Source organism: Castor canadensis, chromosome 10 (genome assembly GCF_047511655.1).
Source record: "Castor canadensis chromosome 10, mCasCan1.hap1v2, whole genome shotgun sequence".
Classification (NCBI taxonomy): Eukaryota; Metazoa; Chordata; class Mammalia; order Rodentia; family Castoridae; genus Castor; species Castor canadensis.
The window spans coordinates 30092496-30113212 of record NC_133395.1 but is presented as its reverse complement, the minus strand read 5'-3'; the positions used below and the strand labels follow the sequence as shown (position 1 = coordinate 30113212).

The 20717-nt window shown below is 41.1% G+C and overlaps 1 protein-coding gene across 1 annotated transcript in view; it reads left to right on the top strand.

The window, feature by feature from the left end:
• Positions 1-20717, top strand: part of LOC141411567 (uncharacterized) — a 69484-nt gene that overhangs the window by 46511 nt on the left and 2256 nt on the right. Inside the window, exon 3 of the mRNA XM_074044612.1 lies at positions 4894-11809. Within this exon, the coding sequence (XP_073900713.1) occupies positions 11117-11809 (693 nt within the window). The 5' untranslated portion in view covers positions 4894-11116. The remainder of the gene's footprint in view (positions 1-4893; positions 11810-20717) is intronic.

The following is a 20717-nucleotide window of genomic DNA, read 5'->3' as shown; positions in this document are numbered from 1 at the left end:
TTTTGTTTTTCATGATTAAAGATATATTAAAGTACTTTTCTATTGATAAGTTTTGAGTTTGTTTTTAAAGAGATTTTTTTGTTAGCAAATAATAGTTAAAACAAGCTGCTCTCTCATTTTCTGAATACTGATCTGCAGTGTTTCTCATATAAGTTGATCAGTAGCCTTAAATTCATGACATTTTCACATTCACTTCTCAACCTGGAAGTTTGGTGTCACAGCTGGAAAAACTAAGTGTATTTTTTTTGGCTTATTTTGAAAAGCCATGTTTAGTGACTATATATTTGATAGTACTAAGAAGTTCTGCTAAGACTTTGGTTTTCCATCTGTGATGATGGATAATGTGATTATAGAATTCTTTTCTTTTAGAGATGCAGAAAGTCTTAGTAAACTCAGTATTCTACAACAAAGTACTGCAGACTAAGAAGTATAAACAACAGTTCTGGAGGCTGGAAACTCAAAAGTGCCAGCATGGTTGAGTTCTGGTAAAGACATTCTTTATTATTATACACTGCAGACTTTTTGTGTGTTCACCTGGTAGAAATAGAGCAAAAGAGCTCTCTGGGGCCCCTTTCACAATGACATTAATCTCATTTTTGAGGGCTCCACCCTCTTGACCTAATTATCTCCCAAAGGCTCTACCTCCTAATACCATTACATAATTTTAGGTGTGGTTAGGATATGTACATAGGAAGTTTGGAAAGACTCGAGTATTTAGGCCATAATGAATAGTAAAATATAGAACAATGATATTATAACTCAGACTTGCTTTAACACAGTAATCAAATGAAGGATAGAGGCTGAGGGAAGGTAGATAACCTTCTTGGACATGATGAAACAAAATTGGACATGACTTGATAATCATTGAAACTGGGTGACAGTTCATGAAAGTTTATTATACTGGTTTCTACTTCTGAGTATGTCATAACTTTTCATTTGACAAAGTTTTTAAAGCTACATTTAACCTGTTTACCTATTAAGTATTAAAAGAGATTACATCAGTAAGTATGTTGAGTAGTTTTTCATTTAATGAAGAAAAGAAAAATGTGAGATAAGAATTGTATGATACAATCATATATGGCTTTTATTGCATATGATCTTTACCATAGATGGTTGATCCTCCTCTCAAAATATATTGTTTGGAACATACTAGAAACAATTTTAATGAGTAAATATTACATAATGAGTTTTGTAAAATGGGCAAAAACACACTACTTTTGAATTGATGCATAATACAAGCATGTAAACAGAGAGTACAGTACAGTACAGTACAGTACAGTTGTGTCTAATAGAACTTTCTGCAATAATGGAAAAGTTCTCTACATACTCAGTCCAATATGGTAGCCACTAGTCACATATGTCTACTGGGATGAATAGTGTGATCAAGGGGCTAGTTCATCTGCTTAGTAGCTAATGCAACTAAGGAACAAAAATTGAAATTTTATTGATTTTCATTTGTATGCTTAAGTATTTTTTAAAAAGAAGACCTGACAATTATGGGTTTTTTTGGTATAGATATATATCCATTAGACAAGTGAAAAATAAACCCAGATAGTCTGTAAATGAAAAATGAGGATTAGTAGTTATTCTACTTGGTATTATTTTTTCAACATTAAAATTTAAATTGAAAAACTTATAAATTCATTATTTACAAATAACTATATTAGTCTTCCAAGGCCACTGTAACAAAATACCATAGATTGAATGGTTTAAGCAACATAAATCTATGTTCTCACAGTTTGGGAGGTTAAAAGTCCAAGATAAGGGGTCATAGGTTTGGTGACTGGTGAAGCTTCTCTTCCTGAATTGTAACAGTTACCTCCTTGCTGGATTCTAACATAGTCTTTCTTCTGTGCAGTATATGGAAGGAGATCTCTGGTGCCTCTTCCTCATTTTATAAAAACTCCAATCTTGTTGGGTTAGGGCCCAACACTTATGATCTCTTTGTACCTTAATTATCTCCATTAAAGGTCCTATCTTCAAATACCCCATAGGGCTTCAACGTATGTCCATAATGATAATGTTGCAGATTTTAATGTAGTTAGTTAATGACTATATTGTTTTAAGATTTTATTTTTCAAAATGTCACACCAATGATTTTAAATAGTTAATAATAATAACAACAGGTGAGATTTATAGAATGCTTCTCAGGTGTGAGGCATTATTCTAAGTATTTTGTATGTATCAATACACTTAATCCTTATGTCAACCCTGTCAAGAAGGCACATTATTAGAATTTCCATTTTGTCAATTACCTATCTGGGACACAGGAACTGGCAATTTACTTAAGACTATGTTAGAAATTGGGGGGAAAGAGGGATGGGATTTGAATCCAGAAATTTGGCTCAAGTCAGTTCTTAACTGCTTTCCTATACTTTCTTGAAATTATTTGCCTAGAAAAGTATTAAGAGAGAATGATTAATTACCTGTTAAAATGTCTTTATAAAACTTCACTTTGGGAAAATCGTTTTTTTTATTGTTTTATTATTCATATGTGCATACAAGGCTTGGGTCATTTCTCCCCCCTGCCCCCACCCCCTCCCTTACCACCCACTCCACCCCCTTCCTCTCCCCCCCACCCCCTCAATACCCAGCAGAAACTATTTCGCCCTTATCTCTAATTTTGTTGAAGAGAGAGTATAAGCAATAATAGGAAGGAATAATTGTTTTTGCTGGTTGAGATAAGGATAGCCAAACAGGGATTTTACTCACATTAATTTCCTGTGCATGTGTGTTATCTTCTAGGTTAATTCTTTTTTTTTTTTTTTGATCTAACCTTTTCTCTACTTCCTGGTCCCCTTTTCCTATTGGCCTCAGTTGCTTTTAAGGTATCTGCTTTAGTTTCTCTGCGTTAAGGGCAACAAATGCTAGCTAATTTTTTAGGTGTCTTACCTATCCTCACCCCTCCCTTGTGTGCTCTCGCTTTTATCATGTGCTCAAAGTCCAATCCCTTTGTTGTGTTTGCCCTAATCTAAATTAGAAGCAATATAAATTCAATTTGCTATAAAAGTTCATACAAATTCTCCTGAAAGTTTGGTCATGTTCACCCTGAAAATTAGATTAATTTTAGTTGAGTCTGAAGATGCTCTTATATATGTTGATATTCTTTAAAGGTATGATTTTGTTAGATAAAAAAGTGAAGCATTCCCTCCAAGAGGAAAATCATTAATATTCCTTAAAACTAGACTTTTTGAACTCATATTTTAACCTCTGTGAGGTCGGCAAATAGATGGTGGATGGAAGAAGTACATGATTAACAATTTATTCCTGTCTTCCTTTATTGATTTTAGTAGTTCAGAAGCCAAAAATACATTTGGAATATGTCATATATATTTGACCCAAGATGACTTTTCATAAAGCAAAAGACATACTGCATGCATTAGTCTGGCTATCTTCTGAGATATTTGGAACAAACTCTTGAATTGCCTACTATCTACATGATTCATTTCTAACTGCCAGTTGTTAGATACCTACTATATGGCGAGGCTCTGTACTAAATATCTTATTGTCTTATTAAATCTTCACTCCAGTCTGCCAAGGCGGATATTTTCATTTTCATTTTTAATGAGAAAATTAAGACACAAAGAGAATATTCAACTTGGCCAGGATCAGATTGACAGCGCCAACTTTAAAATTCAGTTTTGTCAGGGGAAGTATTTGTGAAAATTAAACAAACTAACTCAGGTGAAAACAGCCCAATGTCTATCCATGGAAGAATGGATAAGGGAAATTTGGCATATAATACAATAGAATATTATTTACCCAAATAAATAATTCTGACACATTCTGCAACATGGAATGAAACTCTGACATACTACAAACAAAAGCAATAAAATTTGACCCATAATACAGCATGGATGAATCTTGAGAAAGTTATGCTAAATGAAATAAGACAAATGCAAAAGAACAAATATTGTATAATTTCACTTATATGTGCTACTTTGTACAGTCAAAATCATATAGACAGAAAGCAGGAGGGTGGTTGACAGGGGCTAAGAGAAGAGGGAATTTAGAGTTACTGTTTAGCAGGTACAGAGTTTCAGTTTGGGCCGATGAAAAAGTTCTGGAGAAGGTTGATGGTGGTGGTAGCAAAACAGAGTGAATGTCCATAATGACAATGTACACTAAACATTAAATTAGTAAATTTTACGTTATGTATATTTTATGACAATGAAAGTCACCAATGAAAATTTAAAAAAAATTAACGTATATTAATTATATAAAGGGGCTTCACTGTAGCATTTCCATACATGTATATATTGTACTTTGATCATATTAATCCCCCCTTTTTCTTTTCCCAATCTCTCCTCCTCCTCTATTTTTAATAGTTTTTAGTGGATTTAATTTTGGCATCTTCATACATCGATATAATGTACTTCAATATTGTTTGCACCCATCATTCTGTTTCCTTCTTTCCCCTCTTGCTTGTCTCCTCAACCATCCCAAATTTAAATTCATGTTATAAATATGTTCTTAATTCACATATGAGAGAAAATATGTGATATTTGTCTTTCTGAATCTGCATCCATGAACATTTCAATAGCATTCTAGCCCCCTATAGAAGCAATGCTTTGCTGAGAATCATGAGACATCATCTGCAATAATAAATGCAAAAGGGAAGGTGATTATAAATGAGATGAAATTTAAGTAATCAGACCTATTTACCTTTAGAGGAAATCAGAGAATTTAGAGAACTGTTTACATTTAGAGAAATTCATGGAGAACTATTAGAGGTTTCCTAAACTTCATTTGCAAAGTGTGACACTTTTGTTACCTCCTGCGATGTTTCCTTATTGAAATTAAAAATGAGATGGCATTTTGTTGTTATTTCTAAATGGGCATGGAATAGGAATGTCTATGAATTATAGTCAACAAATTATTTGTTCTATGCAGGTCCCATGTAAGGTACTGAAAATAGATATATCCAGTCCTCTGCAACCAGAGTTGGACAAAAGTGTAAGTAATTCCAAATTTAAAAAATAAACAACTGTCAAGAGGAAAGGGGAGCAGGTAAAGTAACTAAAGCCTTCTGAAGGGAACATCAAATGGAAAAGACACAGAGACAGATAATCTTCTGCTTACAGAGAAAAACATACACACTTTTACCCATGAAACTGAAGATCAGATAAAAATAATTGTAAAAACCCCAGAAACTCTTCAAATAGAGCATCTGTTGATGCATTGTTCTGTACCAACTTATTCTTCCTATCCCTATTTTGTAGAATGATTTCCCCCTCTACCTTAGCATTTTAAACACAAGAGGAAGGCAAAAAAGAAGGCAAACTAGTCACATCACCCTCTGAAAACTGGTTCCTAATGTGAAAAGAATGAAAAGGAAAGTCAATCTTTATCTTCATCTCCATCTCTATCTCCACTGATATATCTAACAATGGACCTATTTGCAGAAAAATGATATGTGTCAAATCCAAAGAAAAAGGTGGCAATTGAATAGAAAGTAGGCAAATTAATAGATCAGCAAAGATGATCTCCAGATGGTCAAGAAGCATCTAAAAGGGAGCTCAACTTTAGTAATCATTAAGATGATCCAAATTGAAATGAAATACAACTGTAGTCTCATCAGAAAGGCTAAACTAGAGAGATAAACCAGATGTTTATGAAGTGGCAGTTCAACTGGGATTCTCCTATTTTAATGAGTGGAGAGAACATTTGTAGAATTATTTGGAAAGCCATTTGGCAGTATCTACTAAAGCTGAAATATATATGCACACTTTATCATCCAGTATATCCACTTGTAGGAAGGAATATACTCATCCAAAATGAGTACATTTACTCACTAAAACATGTACAAGAATATTCCTATCAGTATTGTTCATAATGCCTCCCTTTGGATTGACTTTTTTCATACCTCCCAAATCCATGTGGCTTCAGATCTTGACCTTATTAGGAAATAGGGTGTTTGCAGAGATTAGCAGTCAAGATTAAGTCATAGAGAGTAGTGGCGGTTGCTAATCCACCATGACAGGTGACTTTATAGAGTGGAAAAATTTGGACACAAGCATGAACACAGAGAATAGAACAAGAAGATAAAGGCAGAGATTAAGTAATACTTCTACCAGCCAGTGAACTACAAGCATTGCAAGCAAATCATCAGAAACTGTGGGAGAGGTAGAGAACAGGTTTTTCCTTGGGGCTATCTGAAGGACCTAACCCTATTGACATCCTGCTCTTGAACTCTGTGGTTCCAGGACTGTGAGACAATAAATTTCTGTTTCTTAAACCACTCAGTTTGTGGTATTTGGTTACGGCAGGCCCAGGAAATGAATATAAAGTCCAAACTAGAGACAACCCACATGCTCATTAGTCATATTTGTTCAATAAAGCTGATACATTTTTTTAAATGGCACATTCAAAAATACCCCATACTCAACAACAGGAATAAATCTTACCAATGTAAAATTAACCAAAAGAATTTATTCTATATACATAAAGTTACAAAATAGTCAAAACTAATTTATAGTGTTATAAGTCAAGATCATGGTTGTCTTTTGAGGTTCTGGAAATATTCTGTTTCTTAATGTGGATGCTAGTTTCATAGGTTTACTTGGTTTATGAAAAATCATAAAGGTGTATACTTTTGAATTGTATACTTTCCCATATGCAATAATACTGAAATAAAATGTTACTAAAGTGAAAAAAAATCCCCAAATCTCTCTTCTCTCACTTGCTTTTCGACCTTTGGTAAATTTCTTAAGACTCAAGGTTTTCTTATATGTGAAATGCTGATAACCATAGTGCTTACTTCATATATTTAATGTGACAATACAGTGAGACAGTACACATGAAGGAAGCACTTAGCAAAATTGCTAGCAGTATTAAGTACATGTTAGCTATTATTATCATAATTATGAATGACAAATACACTAATAGTTTTATTCTTGGATAAACAACTACTGACATATTTTCTCTGGTTACACACATTGATGTCTATTACTTATTTTTATGATGAGTCAATATAGAGTATAAGTCATTTAGTGTAGAAAAAAATATGATGTGGTCAAGTTGGGAGACCTAACTAAGCTACAATGTTCTAGAGGTAGTCTCAATCTTCCCCTAAATTACAATATTTACCACACATCTTAAGTGCAACAATTTTTAAAATCTTTTTTATGGCAACCACTAGAAAATAAAGAAAACAAAAGGGCCTCCAGGTATAATAATCATTTACACATGTATGGTTACATTTTTCACTTGAGTGTCATAACAACCTGTGAGACAGATTGAGGAAGGAATTATTATTCTGATATTAAGATGAGCAAATCAGCTCAGCAGGTTAAGTGACACAATTTCTAAAATATCGCAATGTTGAGACCAAGGCTATTACAAAATTATTTGGTTAATTCATGAAGGAAAGAAGGTAGTTGAAAATGAATAATGAGAATGTTTCCTTGAAGAATAATGTCCAATAGACCTTTCTATGATGCAGATGTTCTACATCTACAGTGTCCAATATGGTAGACACTAGACATCTGTGGCAACTGAGCACTAGAAATGTGGCTAGGGTGACTAAGGAGTTGAATTTCTGTCATTATTTAACTAAGTCATCATATGTAGCTATAGACTACAGAAATTATGGTAAAGTTCCATGGTCATGAGTGGAAGCTGGGCCAACAGAGATAGAATCTCATTTACTTTTTATGTTTAAGTTCTCTTATATCCCAATCTTTTTAATTTTTGGTGGTACTGGGGTTTGAACTCAGGGCCTCACACTTGCTAGGCAGGTACTCTATCACATAAGTCACTCATTCAGCCCATTTTTGGTTGGGTATTTTTCAAGACAGTTTCTTATGAACTACTTGCCTAGGCTGGCTATATCCCAATCTTATATGAATGGGTATGTATGTATGAGCTTGGGATTGTTTGGATTTTAAGCCTGAATGTATACAACTAAAGTCAGTTATCTACTATATTTTCAAAGACTCTTTGTGGGGAACACATTCTGTACTTGTTCCAAAGCAGCAACCCCTGAGAGCATTTGTAACTATTAAGAATTTATCCTTTTTGGTGGCAATACATTTGCCTGTCATATTTCTTCCAAACTGTTTGTGACATGCTGAACTCATGATGGTTGGCATTCCATACATTTTTTTAACTTTTATTAGTATTATTTTGGAAGGCTGTTTTTAGTTGGGTGAGGTGGGAACAGTCAATAATATGTTGGATTGTTTTATGAGTTACCACCGTTGAGAAAAGTTGGAAGAGGAATGGTAGCTGTTTTACAGGTATAACTCTAAGTCTGAACTTACCTTTCTGAGCCTTGATTTCTATATCTTTAAGATGAAGTTGTTGGCATTGGTGATCTCAGAGTTTTATGGTGAATACACAGTGCTAAAGTTTTATGCCTCTATAAAAACATACATTTCTCTATTTTCTTGACAATTGGTTTCTAAGGAAATTTCAAGGCACCATGTCATAAAATCATCTGCTCTATTTGAACTAGCAAAACATTTTATTTTCAACTATATATGTTGTTTTTGTATATGCACATGTACTTTGTAGTATTTTTTTGTACTTTTGTTTTTAAGAAGGTTTAATGATGATTTTAAGAAGGTTTAATGTCTTTGTTTTTATTTGGGGGCAATCATTCCAGATTTTTGTAAACATTCTTAACTAGCAGAATTTATAGATATTTCATGGAAACTTTATACATTAGTGACAAATGAAGTGGGATGAGGTACAGATATTTTATTTATTCTAACACGTATCTGTCAAATATCATTATCTTCACTTACTTAGGCTCTGTCAGGCCACTAGATTTTTCCCTATTTGAATACTAAGGCCAGGATCATTTTATCCTCAGATATTAAATGTCCTTTATCCCCAGTACTGAAGCCAAGTGGCCTTATTATATGGTAACCTTATCATTGATGTTGTGCTATGTTGTTAATGGTGAAGCAGTAAACTGACATTAGACTTGTTTTTCTTATGGAGGAAAGAGAGCCAAGGCTTATTAACATATGGGAGACATTTTTATTTCTGAGTATTTTACAGAGGGAGAGAGAGAAAAAGAGAAAGAGAGAGAGTCTTCTTACACGAAGATCACAAGTTAGTCAGTCAACGGAAAACTTGACCCTGAGCCATATACTCAGGGACAGTCTTGCTTTTCTATGATGACGGGGATTAGCTTGCAGAGAAAAAAGGATAAAAAGAAAATTATACAAAGCCCTGCATTAGTATAGTCAAAGAACAGCCTTTCATTAAAGAGCATAAACTTATTAAAAAGCCAAAATCTTTTTTAGTAACTTATGAGTTACATAATTTTAAGTTTGAAACCCTTAAGGCAAAATAACTATTGATTTGCTCACATTTGTTGTCCTTGATCAAAGAAAATTGAAAATGCTAAACATAAATATTGTTAAAACTGAGATACAGCTGAGCAGAATTCAAACCTTTTCAAATTGTTGCCTGGTGATGCCTACACACATAACTATATATAACTTCATACACACACATACACACACAAATATATATGAGATAAAGCTGATAGGAATTACTTAAATATTGGAAAGTTATTTTAATTTATAAGCTAACTTTATGGTATTTTCTCTCTTTCTCCCATTCCTTCCTCTGTTTATTCTATATCTTTATTATAAAAGACCATTTTAGCACTTAGTGTTTAAATGAATATGTTATGTCAGTTCTTTGTGTCAATGTGGCTAAGCTATAGCCCCAATTATCTGGTCAAACATGGCATTGCTGGAATGGTATTTTATACATGTAATTAAAATCCCAAATCAGTTGACTTTAAATAAAGAAGATTATCTTCTCTGAGCTGAGAGGGCCTGATTCAATCAGTGAAATAAACTTAAGAGCAGAACTGATGCTTCCTTAAGGAAGAAGAAATACTGCCTGAGTCAGAAGTTCTGCCAAAGAGTTTCAGCAGCCTGAGCTTTAGATTTCAAATTTGCCTAGCCAGCCCCCACGACTGCACAAGCAAATTCCTTGCACCAAACTTCTTAATATGTCTTCTATTGATTCTTCAGTTGAATTCTGACTGATGGAAAACACTAGCTATGATTTAGATTTTTCCAATATACTGGAAGAGAAAAAAGAGAGGGCAAGGAAGTAATACCTCATTGTCAAGTTGCTCATTTTAGATTTCCTCTGTAAAATTATAGAGCTGAACAGATGACAGGAACCTCAGAACCAGTTAAATAAAGAGCATGATGTAAAGCTATATGGAGGTGCAAGCTACATATATATATATTGAAAGGAATAGGAGGTCTCAGCGGGCCCCAACCCCCTTGTTGGAGAAACCAGTACCAAACACCCCATGTAGATAAGATAAGCAATGCGGCAGGGCTCAGTTAGGGCATATAGAATGTGGGGAATGTGAGCGGGGGGTACATGCAAGATGTGAAGTACGTGCAAGATGTGAGGTACACGCAAGATGTGCTCTGCCTGCTTGCCCAATGTTGATAACGAAAATATGCATGCCACCGCGGTCTATATAAGATTTCCCCTAAAGAGGCTCAGGGTCGTGTTTTCCTAACCGGTCCTGCGTGTCCGTGTGGGAGCTCGACCCTGGCTAGCCAGCCCAATAAACTCTGCTTTGTTGATTGCATTCACGCCTGGCTCTCTGTCTCTCGGGGGAATAGGATTCCGGGTCCTAACATTTGGAGGTCCCACCGAGATTTCATTTTCTCGAGAGACAGAACCTGCCTGCGAGAAAGCAGGGGCGATCCCAAGTCCTAGGCATTGGGAGGGGATCCCAGACCCTCATTTGGAGGAACTTGAGTGTTCCATTTGGGCCGCGGCAGGGATTCGGCCAATCCCCAGGGAGATTCATTCTGGGAATCTCGCAAGGAGGACCACAGGGTCCTATTGGGAGAGGCTTTCCTCTCATTTGGGCTCGAGCATTTTAGGAACCCTGGCGCCAGGTGAAGAACTAATTGAGCTAGTCGACCGACCACCCATCAACTGGACACCTTTCGGCCTGATATCCCAGTTGGACGGTGAGGAGGTTGAATGGGGTGCGCACCAGTGTGAGAGAAGGACCGGTCCGAGCGAGTGCTGGAGAGTGTTGTGTGTGTGTGGAATTATTGTTGCCTTTACCCTTTTTGTTCTATCTCTCTTGGTGTTTGAGTCTCCTTCCACAATGGGACAGGGACAAACAACCCCAAAGTCTCTGATCCTTTCTCACTTTTCAGAAGTTAAAGAAAGGGCCTTAAATGCGGGTCTGGTCATCAAGAAAGGTAAGTTCGACACCTTTTGTTCTGCAGAGTCGCCCACCTTTGGAGTCGGGTGGCCCATTCAAGGTTCCCTCTCCCTAGACCTGATCACTAAGGTTAAAGCAGTCATTTTTCAGCCAGACAATCGAGGCCATCCAGACCAAGTTCCTTACATTTTGGTTTGGGAGGATCTGGTGAGGAACCCTCCCCCTTGGTTAACAGTTTTTCTGACCCACCCCTCCAGTTCGGCCCCCAGGGCTAAAACCCCAGTCACGCCCGCCTTGGTCATAAAGGAGGAGGAAAAACTTCCTCTTCCCACCTTGACCGGTCCTCAAATTAGGGCATCTCCTTCACCATCTCCGGTCTTACCAGAGAGTTCCCCCCTTTACCCATCCCTCGCAGGGGCAGAGGAAGATCGGCCGCCTCCATACGTGACTCCCCCTGGCCAAGCCAGTGCCCCGGAGGAGGAAATTTCCTCATCCTCCTCAACAGGACTGGCAGCAGGAGGAGGAATGGGTCGAAGACTTCGCCCCCGAGGGATCCGGGAAAGGGAGGGGGAAGACGGGCCCCCCTCATCAACACAGGGGGAGGAAACTGTCCCTACACTTCCAGTCCGGATGGTGGGCCAAGGGGGACCGGGAGGAGGGCAACAGTTTCAGTACTGGCCCTTCTCCTCCAGTGATCTATATAACTGGAGGACGCAGTTATATAGAAGACCCCAAGTGTCTCATAGATCTCTTGGAGTCCATCATGCATACACACCATCCCACTTGGGATGACTGTCATCAGCTGCTCAATACTCTTTTTACGATGGAGGAATGAGAGCGCATCCTCAACGAAGCGAGGAAGAACGTCTTGGGGGATAATGGGAGACCCACAACTCTCCAGCCGGCCATAGACGAGGCTTTTCCCCTATGCCGCCCTGATTGGGATTTCGGGACTGCAGAAGGTAGGGAGCGTCTTCGGATCTACCGCCAGACTCTTATGGCCGGTCTCCGAACGGCCGCTAGAAGGCCCACCAATTTTGCAAAAGTGAAAGCAGTCGTTCAAAGGGAAAACGAAAGCCCAGCCGGTTTCTTAGAGCGCCTCTATGAGGCATACCGTCAGTACACCCCTATTGACCCTGAGGCGGACCTCCACCGGTCTGCTGTGGTACTCTCATTCATTAATCAGGCAGCTCCAGACATTAGGAGAAAACTCAATAAACAGGAAAACTTAGGGGAGATGACTATAAGGGAAATGCTGCAGGTAGCGGAAAAGGTCTTTACCGCTAGGGAAACTCCAGAAGAAAGGGAGGAAAGACAGAGAAAGGAAGACAGGGAGGCCCAGGAGAAATTGAGAAAGGAGGACCGGGAGTTCCAGGCTAAGGAAAACCGAAAGCAACAGAGAGAAATGGCTCGTATTTTCCTAGCGGGTGTCCGGGACCAACCCAGGGGAGGGGGCCACGCCAGGACCCCGGATAAGGAACACTGTTTTTACTGTAAGGAAACGGGGCATTGGAAGAGAGAATGTCCTAAGTTAAAGGGAAGAAGAGGGTTTGGAAGGAGACCGGGGGAAAACAGGGAAAGGGAACGAGCAGTAGAGCAGGCCAGAGTCCTCCTAGCCGGAGAAGAGGACTGAAGGAGACGGGTCTCAGACCCCCTCCCCGAGTCCTGGGTAACAATGCATGTGGAGGGGAAGCCGATGGGGTTCATGGTGGATACCGGCACCCAATATTCGGTTTTAAACAAGGCACATGGACCTTTGAACAAGGCACGAACAAGTGTTGTTCAGGGGGCCACCAGTACGCAGTTATGTACATGGACTACCAAAAGAAAGGTGAACTTAGGAAAACACCAGGTCACACACTCCTTCTTGGTCGTCCCTGAGAGCCCCGCTCCCCTGCTCGGACGGGACGTACTCACCAAAATAGGGGCCCATATCCATTTTGAACCAGATGGAATAATTGTGACTGATCGAGAAGGGAGCCCGATTCATGTCTTGTCCCTATCATTGGCTGACGAGCATTGTCTGTTTGAGAGTCAACAGGAACCAGGAGGGGACATGACTCATTGGGTAAAAAGATTTCCCATGGCCTGGGCAGAGACTGCGGGAACCGGCCTCGCCAAACACCTCCCGCCCGTGGTTATACAATTGAAGGCTTCTGCTCTCCCCATTCGGGTGAAACAGTATCCTATGCCTGAGGAGGCCCGAAGAGGCATAGCCCCTCATATCCACAGGCTAATAAAGGAAGGAGTACTGCGGCCTTGTCAGTCTGCCTGGAATACTCCTCTGCTCCCCGTCCGAAAGCCGGGAAGCGGGGACTATAGGCCTGTGCAAGACCTACGAAAGGTAAACGAGCGGACAGAGGACATTCATCCCACCGTTCCGAATCCCTATACCTTGCTCAGCCACCTACCCCCCTCGCAAGTATGGTATACAACCCTTGATTTGAAAGATGCTTTCTTCAGCATTCCATTGTCAGAAATTAGTCAGCCGCTATTTGCTTTCGAATGGCAAGAAGATGGGGGCCAATCCGGACAGCTCACTTGGACCAGACTGCCGCAAGGATTTAAAAATTCTCCCACCCTGTTTAATGAGGCCCTGAGCCAGGACCTGGAACCTTTTCGTCGGAGCCACCCACGAGTCACTCTATTACAGTATGTTGATGACTTACTGTTAGCGGCAGAAACCCGAGAGGAGTGCATCAAGGCTACTGAACACCTGCTAACGGAATTAGGTGAGCTGGGGTATCGGGCAAGTGCCAAGAAAACTCACATCTGTAAAAGGTCAGTGACATATTTGGGTTATCGGATTGCAGATGGGGCAAGATGGCTGACTGAGGCCATGAAACAGACTATTCTGGCTATCCCATCCCCGACATCCACTAGGGGGGTGAGAGAATTCCTGGGCTCCGCGGGGTTCTGTAGACTCTGGATTCCAGGATTTGCGGAAATAGCCAGACCCCTATATGAGGCCACCAAAGAAGCTCCAGATTGGAGTTGGGGAGAGAGAGAACAACAGGCCTTTGATCAGCTAAAAGACGCTCTTTTGCAGGCCCCTGCCTTAGCCTTGCCAGATCCTACAAGACCATTCACTCTGTTTGTAGATGAGAAAAAGGGGGTAGCCAAAGGAGTCTTGACCCAACAGCTAGGTCCCTGGAAGAGACCAGTGGCATACTTTTCCAAGAAATTAGACGCAGTAGCGGCAGGATGGCCCCCCTGCCTCCGCATCATAGCGGCCATTGCCGTGCTGGTGAGAGAAGCCGATAAACTAACCTTTGGACAGGCCCTCTGGGTAACGGCCCCTCACCCGGTGGAGGGAATCCTTAAACAACCCCCTGGGAAATGGATGACGAATGCCAGGCTCACCCACTACCAGGGGCTCTTGTTGGATTCCCCTCGGATCACATTCACAGATCCCGTAATCCTGAACCCTGCCACCTTGTTGCCTAACCCAGAACTGCAGACACCTGTCCATAACTGCAAAGAATTCCTCTCCGAAGTTACACAGGTACGGGCTGACCTAAAGGATACCCCCCTGTCCTGCTGCAAATTAAACTGGTACACGGATGGAAGCAGTTTTTTCCAAGATGGAGCCCGAAGGGCAGGGGCAGCTGTAGTCGACCAAGAAGGAAATACGGTATGGAGCAGCGCCCTCCCACCCGGAACATCAGCCCAAAAAGCGGAATTAATTGCCTTGGCAGAGGCCCTGGAGAGGGCAAAAGGAAAGTGAGTCAATATCTACACCGATAGCCGCTATGCTTTCGGTACCATCCATGTCCACGGGGCCATCTATCGCGAAAGAGGATTCCGCACAGCAGAAGGAAAACATCTAAAGAACCTAGCCAAAGTCCAGCATCTATTAATGGCAGTGGAAAAACCGAAGGCAGTGGCAGTGATGTATGTCCCAGGCCACCAGTCTGCCAAGACGCCGGAAGCTGTCGGTAACAACAGAGCAGATCAAGAAGCAAAGAGAGTAGCAATGGTGAGTCCTCCCATGGAGACAGGGCAACCTTCCACGGTTGCGGCGATAGACGTGCCGGTCCCAGAGCTCCCTCCGCTACCCCCCCAACCAGAATACTCCACAGAGGATTTCACTTGGATGAGAGCCCACTCCCCCTTTAGAGAAGGGGAAGACGGATGGAAAAGCGACTTGGAAGGCAAGTTAATTCTGCCTGAAAAACTCGGACGATTCCTGTTGGCTAACTTACATAAGTCCACCCATTTGGGGCGGAGAAAATTACTAGACTTGTTGACATCTGCGCAGCTCCGATTTCCGAACCAGACCATAGCAGTCCGCCAAATTGTGGAAGATTGTGCCAGCTGCACAATCATGAAACCAGGACGAAGGGAGGGGCACCATACAGGTACTCGGGAACGGGGGAGGGCTCCGGGAAGAAGTTGGGAAGTGGATTTTACTGAGGTAAAACCGGGAAAGTTTGGGTACAAATATTTGCTGGTATTCATAGATACCTTTTCAGGCTGGGTGGAGGCTTTTCCTACAAAGAAGGAGACGAGTCAGGTAGTGGCAAAGGCTTTGCTAGAGGAAATCATACCCAGATATGGGGTGCCCGAGGCAATTGGGTCAGATAACGGTCCGGCTTTTGTTAGTAAAGTCCTGCAGGGACTAGCCCAGACTATGGGGGCCAATTGGAAGCTACATTGTGAATATAACCCCCAGAGCTCAGGGCAAATAAAAAGGATGAATAGGACACTAAAGGAGACTTTAGCCAAATTGGCCCTGGAGACTGGCGGTGATTGGGTGACGCTCCTTCCCTTGGCCATCTTCCGAGTCCGGAACTCCCCCTATGTCCATGGGCTAACTCCCTTTGAGATCCTGTATGGGGCTCCACCCCCCCATCATTCAGAGGACCTTAAGCCCAGAACTAGGTGATCTGGCCCCAAATTACCTGACCATGTTGCAGGCTTTAGCTAAAGTGCAACAACGGATTTGGCCCTTAATTCAAGCATACCACGCTGTTAAGAGGGACCCGGCTCCGGAACATGGCATAGTCCCGGGTGACATGGTATGGGTTAAAAGGCATCAGTCCAAAACCCTAGAGCCTAGATGGAAAGGACCTTATGTTGTACTGTTTACTACCCCTACCGCCCTCAAGGTCGACGGGATTGCAGCATGGGTACACCATTCCCATGTAAGACGGGCTCACCCTCCGGAGAAAAAACAGGAAAATTGGTCCGCACGGAAGCATCCAACAAACCCACTCAAGCTCTGGCTGATACAGGATGCTCCGAAAAACGAGAACACTCCAGATGCTCCGCAGCCCTCCTAGAATGGGATTATCACCTGGGTCCACTACACCCACATCAGACCGGCAGATCCGGTAGCTATGAAGAAAGGCTTCCTGCCAACAAGAAGGGTGTCCCACCACAAGGAAAATTTTTTCAAACTCAAACTTCATACTGGACCTCGGTAACTTTATTCCTTTTTCTAACCCTGTCCACCACTTGCTGGGGGCATACAAATCCACATCAACCTTTTAACCTGACCTGGATGATTGTAGATGTATCCACAGGAGACATTCTTAACCAGACCTCCAAGGTGACCCCTCCCAGCACCTGGTTCCCAGAATTATACTTTGACTTAAGGGCCTTATTCACTGGCAGGGGACAATGGGATTTGCGCCAAAGTTACTTCTATGTCTGCCCCGCTCCCCAACCCAACCACAGAAAAAAATGTGGAGGAATCGCAGACTATTATTGTAAGTCATGGGGTTGTGAGAGCTCAGGGGATATATGGTGGCCACCCCCCAAACAGGGGGACCTTATTCAATTAAGTAGAGTCTCTCAATCTGGCATTACATACCACCAACCTAGACCTATAAATAAGGGATGCCCAACTCCCCCCAATTGTAATCCCATTATGATAAATTTCACTGATTTAGGAAAAAAGGCAACGAATTGGGAATTGGGTAAATCCTGGGGAGTCAGACTCTACAAAACAAATCATCCAGGAGCCCTTTTTACTTTGCGGCGTGTGCAACAACCAGTCTCTACTCTAACAATAGGCCCTAATAAGGTACTTAGGCCACCCTATGTAAAGCCACCTCCCCGACCTTCCACAGCTCATCACCTTCCCTCAACCATAGCCCGGGCTAATGTTACAACTCCAAGACCATCAGAAACCAGCCCTCCCCTGGTGAGGCCCAGTCTCATGACCGGATCTAAAGACCCCCTCTGGGAGCTAGTGGGTGCTGCCTTCCTGACGTTAAACCACACCAACCCTAACATGACTAACTCCTGTTGGTTATGTTATGATGTGAGGTCCCCATTCTATGAGGCAATAGGGCTAAACACCACTCACGATACCTCATCTGAGGAAAACCCTACTCAATGTTCCTGGGGAGACCGTAAGAGAGGTCTGACCATACAGCAGGTAAGCGGCCAAGGAACCTGCTTAGGAAAAGTGCCAAAGAACAAATGGGACTTATGTACTGTTATTAACGCCAGTTCTACCTGGGAAAATGCTATTAAATGGGTAATTCCAAAGGACAATGGGTGGTGGCTATGCTCGCGGTCTGGACTCACCCCGTGCCTATCAACTAAGGTGTTTAACAGCTCTAAAGAATTCTGTGTTATAGTGACTGTGCTGCCCCGCATCCTCTATCATTCGGAAGAGAGTCTATATTCATACTGGAATACAAAAATGGTTGAAAAAAGGAAAAAGAGAGAACCTATTTCCACAGTAACTATTGCTACCCTACTCAGCCTAGGGTTAGCGGGAGCAGGAACCGGCATAGCTTCTTTGGCCACCCAGCAGAAAGGGATGTCTTCGCTGCGTGCAGCCATAGACGAAGATATAGAGAGAATAGAAACCTCCATTAGCCACCTAGAAAAATCCCTCACTTCCCTGTCTGAGGTAGTACTTCAAAACCGGCAAGGTCTGGACTTGTTGTTCCTCCAAAAGGGGGGACTATGTGTTGCTCTAGGGGAAGAATGTTGTTTTTACGCTGACCATACCGGAGTTGTTTGTGACTCCATGTCTAAACTCCGAAAGAGCCTGGAACAAAGAAAACGAGAAAGAGAGGCCGGGGAAAGCTGGTTCGAGTCTTGGTTTAACCAGTCCCCATGGTTGGCTACCCTTTTATCTGCATTGGCAGGGCCAATAATAATCATCCTATTACTTGTTACCATAGGACCCTGGATTCTAAACCGACTTATGACTTTTGTCAAAAGTCGAATTAATACTATCCAACTTCTGGTCCTCCGCCAACAATATCAGGCTCTTCATCCCCTTGAGAATGATTCCTCAATTTAGGCCATAAGAAAAGGGGGGAATGAAAGGAATAGGAGGTCTCAGCGGACCCCAACCCCCTTGTTGGAGAAACCAGTACCAAACACCCCATGTAGATAAGATAAGCAATGCGGCAGGGCTCAGTTAGGGCATATAGAATGTGGGGAATGTGAGCGGGGGATACATGCAAGATGTGAAGTACGTGCAAGATGTGAGGTACGCGCAAGATGTGCTCTGCCTGCTTGCCCAATGTTGATAACGAAAATATGCATGTCACCGCAGTCTATATAAGATTTCCCCTAAAGAGGCTCAGGGTCGTGTTTTCCTAACCGGTCCTGCGTGTCCGTGTGGGAGCTCGACCCTGGCTAGCCAGCCCAATAAACTCTGCTTTGTTGATTGCATTCACGCCTGGCTCTCTGTCTCTCGGGGGAATAGGATTCCGGGTCCTAACAATATATATATATATAGTAACATGGATAAAACTTTGGGGTAATAAATGTGCTTATTTTCATTCACTAAAGTGAAAATCAATAGTTTCTTGTACTTTCTAAAATACATTTTAGAATTTAATGCTTGAAAACTGATAACTAGTGAACTAAGTATAAATAGAAATCTTCACATGGAAAAGGTAATTTTATTTCTTTTCAGTCATTCTCTAGATAAATAGACAAAAATCATACATATTCCTGCAATTAAGATCTGGAGTTACATTAATCATCAGGAGCTTCTCTGAGGAGCAGTTATATATTCTATACTGTGTAGGAAGAGATAAAAACTAAAACTAAAAAAATTACTGGAGACAGGAGGAAAATTTGGAGCACTTGCTCACCTGTAATTTAGAGCTATGTAGATGGCCCCTTGTAGGCAATGGCATGTCTATTGTTCTTTAACTGATGGGAATCTCAACAAAGGTTCCTCGTGCATGTGTTTGCAATTCAATACACCGAGTTAAGAGAAAGGATGGTGGATGACAAGAAATTAGTTTACCTCTGGAGAGAATGGCTCTGCTTTTGTGAAGATGGGAGCAGTTCCCAAGGTAAAGTATGTCCCAGGCAAAGAGGTCCCTACGACCTCACACTATTAGTACACAGAACAGTATCAAAGTTGTTCTTAATGTGCAGGTTGTAGATACATATGTCCATGAGAAAATGCTACTAACATAGAGCATAGAGGGTTATTCTGGACATGAAACATTGACCACATAAAAATTATAGTTGTACTTATTTAACAAAATTTTGATACTATTAATTATGTTCTATCACTTTATATCTTAGTACTTGTCTAGGTTGGGTTCTCCACAAAGCAGATGCTGGGTTGGTGGAGTGGCTCAAGTGGTAGAGCGCCTGCCTAGCAAGCATGAGTCCTTGAATTCAAACCCCAGTGCCACCAACCTCCCCCCAAAAAAGCAGATGCTGATATAAAATTAAGAGTGCAAGAGATTCAATGGGGAATAACAAGTATGAAAGGAAAAAAGATTGAGTAGGAATAGCTGCCACAACACGATACATATTTGACAAAGTCTCTGCCAGTTCAAGAGAGAGCTCTGAAGCAAAGTTTGCCCCTTAAAGAGTTCTGGTGTCAGACAAAAACAGGTTGGGCCTTGCCTAAGTGCCTTCTCAGTCAATGGCTGGATACCATCCTGAAAACAATACCACCTTGGATTGAAAATTGAGTAGACACTAGCAAAGCTAATAGCTTTGAAAATGTTGGCAGCCACATTTCTTATAGCTAGACTATCTCTTTCTTGAAAGGGAATCTGGACAGTTTATCTGCACAAATACTGTAGTGCAGCATTAGTAAAAATTTGGGTAGTTGTATTTAGAGATGAACATTGATTAGACCAAAATAAAAAGTGATAGTCTAGTGCACTAAAATTCTACAATTCTACTTGAGGTAGCTTTTAGTGGTGTACCACCACTGATTTCTTAGGTAACTGGAGTTATAGCAAAATATTAAGGATTGAAAATGTTATTGGATATTATTTAAGATCTCTAAAGTGGCAAAGAGTATTTTTATTCCCATTTCATCAGAAAGATGCTCCCAGAGGGACAAGTGAGTGCTTCTGCTTGGGATGATTAACATGGATTTAGTTGAAATAGGCAAAAACAGAGTTCAGAATGACTGTTTCAGGTATGATGAGAAACCACCATTTCACAGAGATAAAGAAGGTGGGATTTAAGGAAGTTAGATTGGCTCTTTTTATATCTTCCATGCATTTTACAATGATGGTAGTCAGGAAGCGGAAAAAGCCAAGGTGTTTTGTCCTTTCTTTCTTGAGGGTATATTATATAGCAC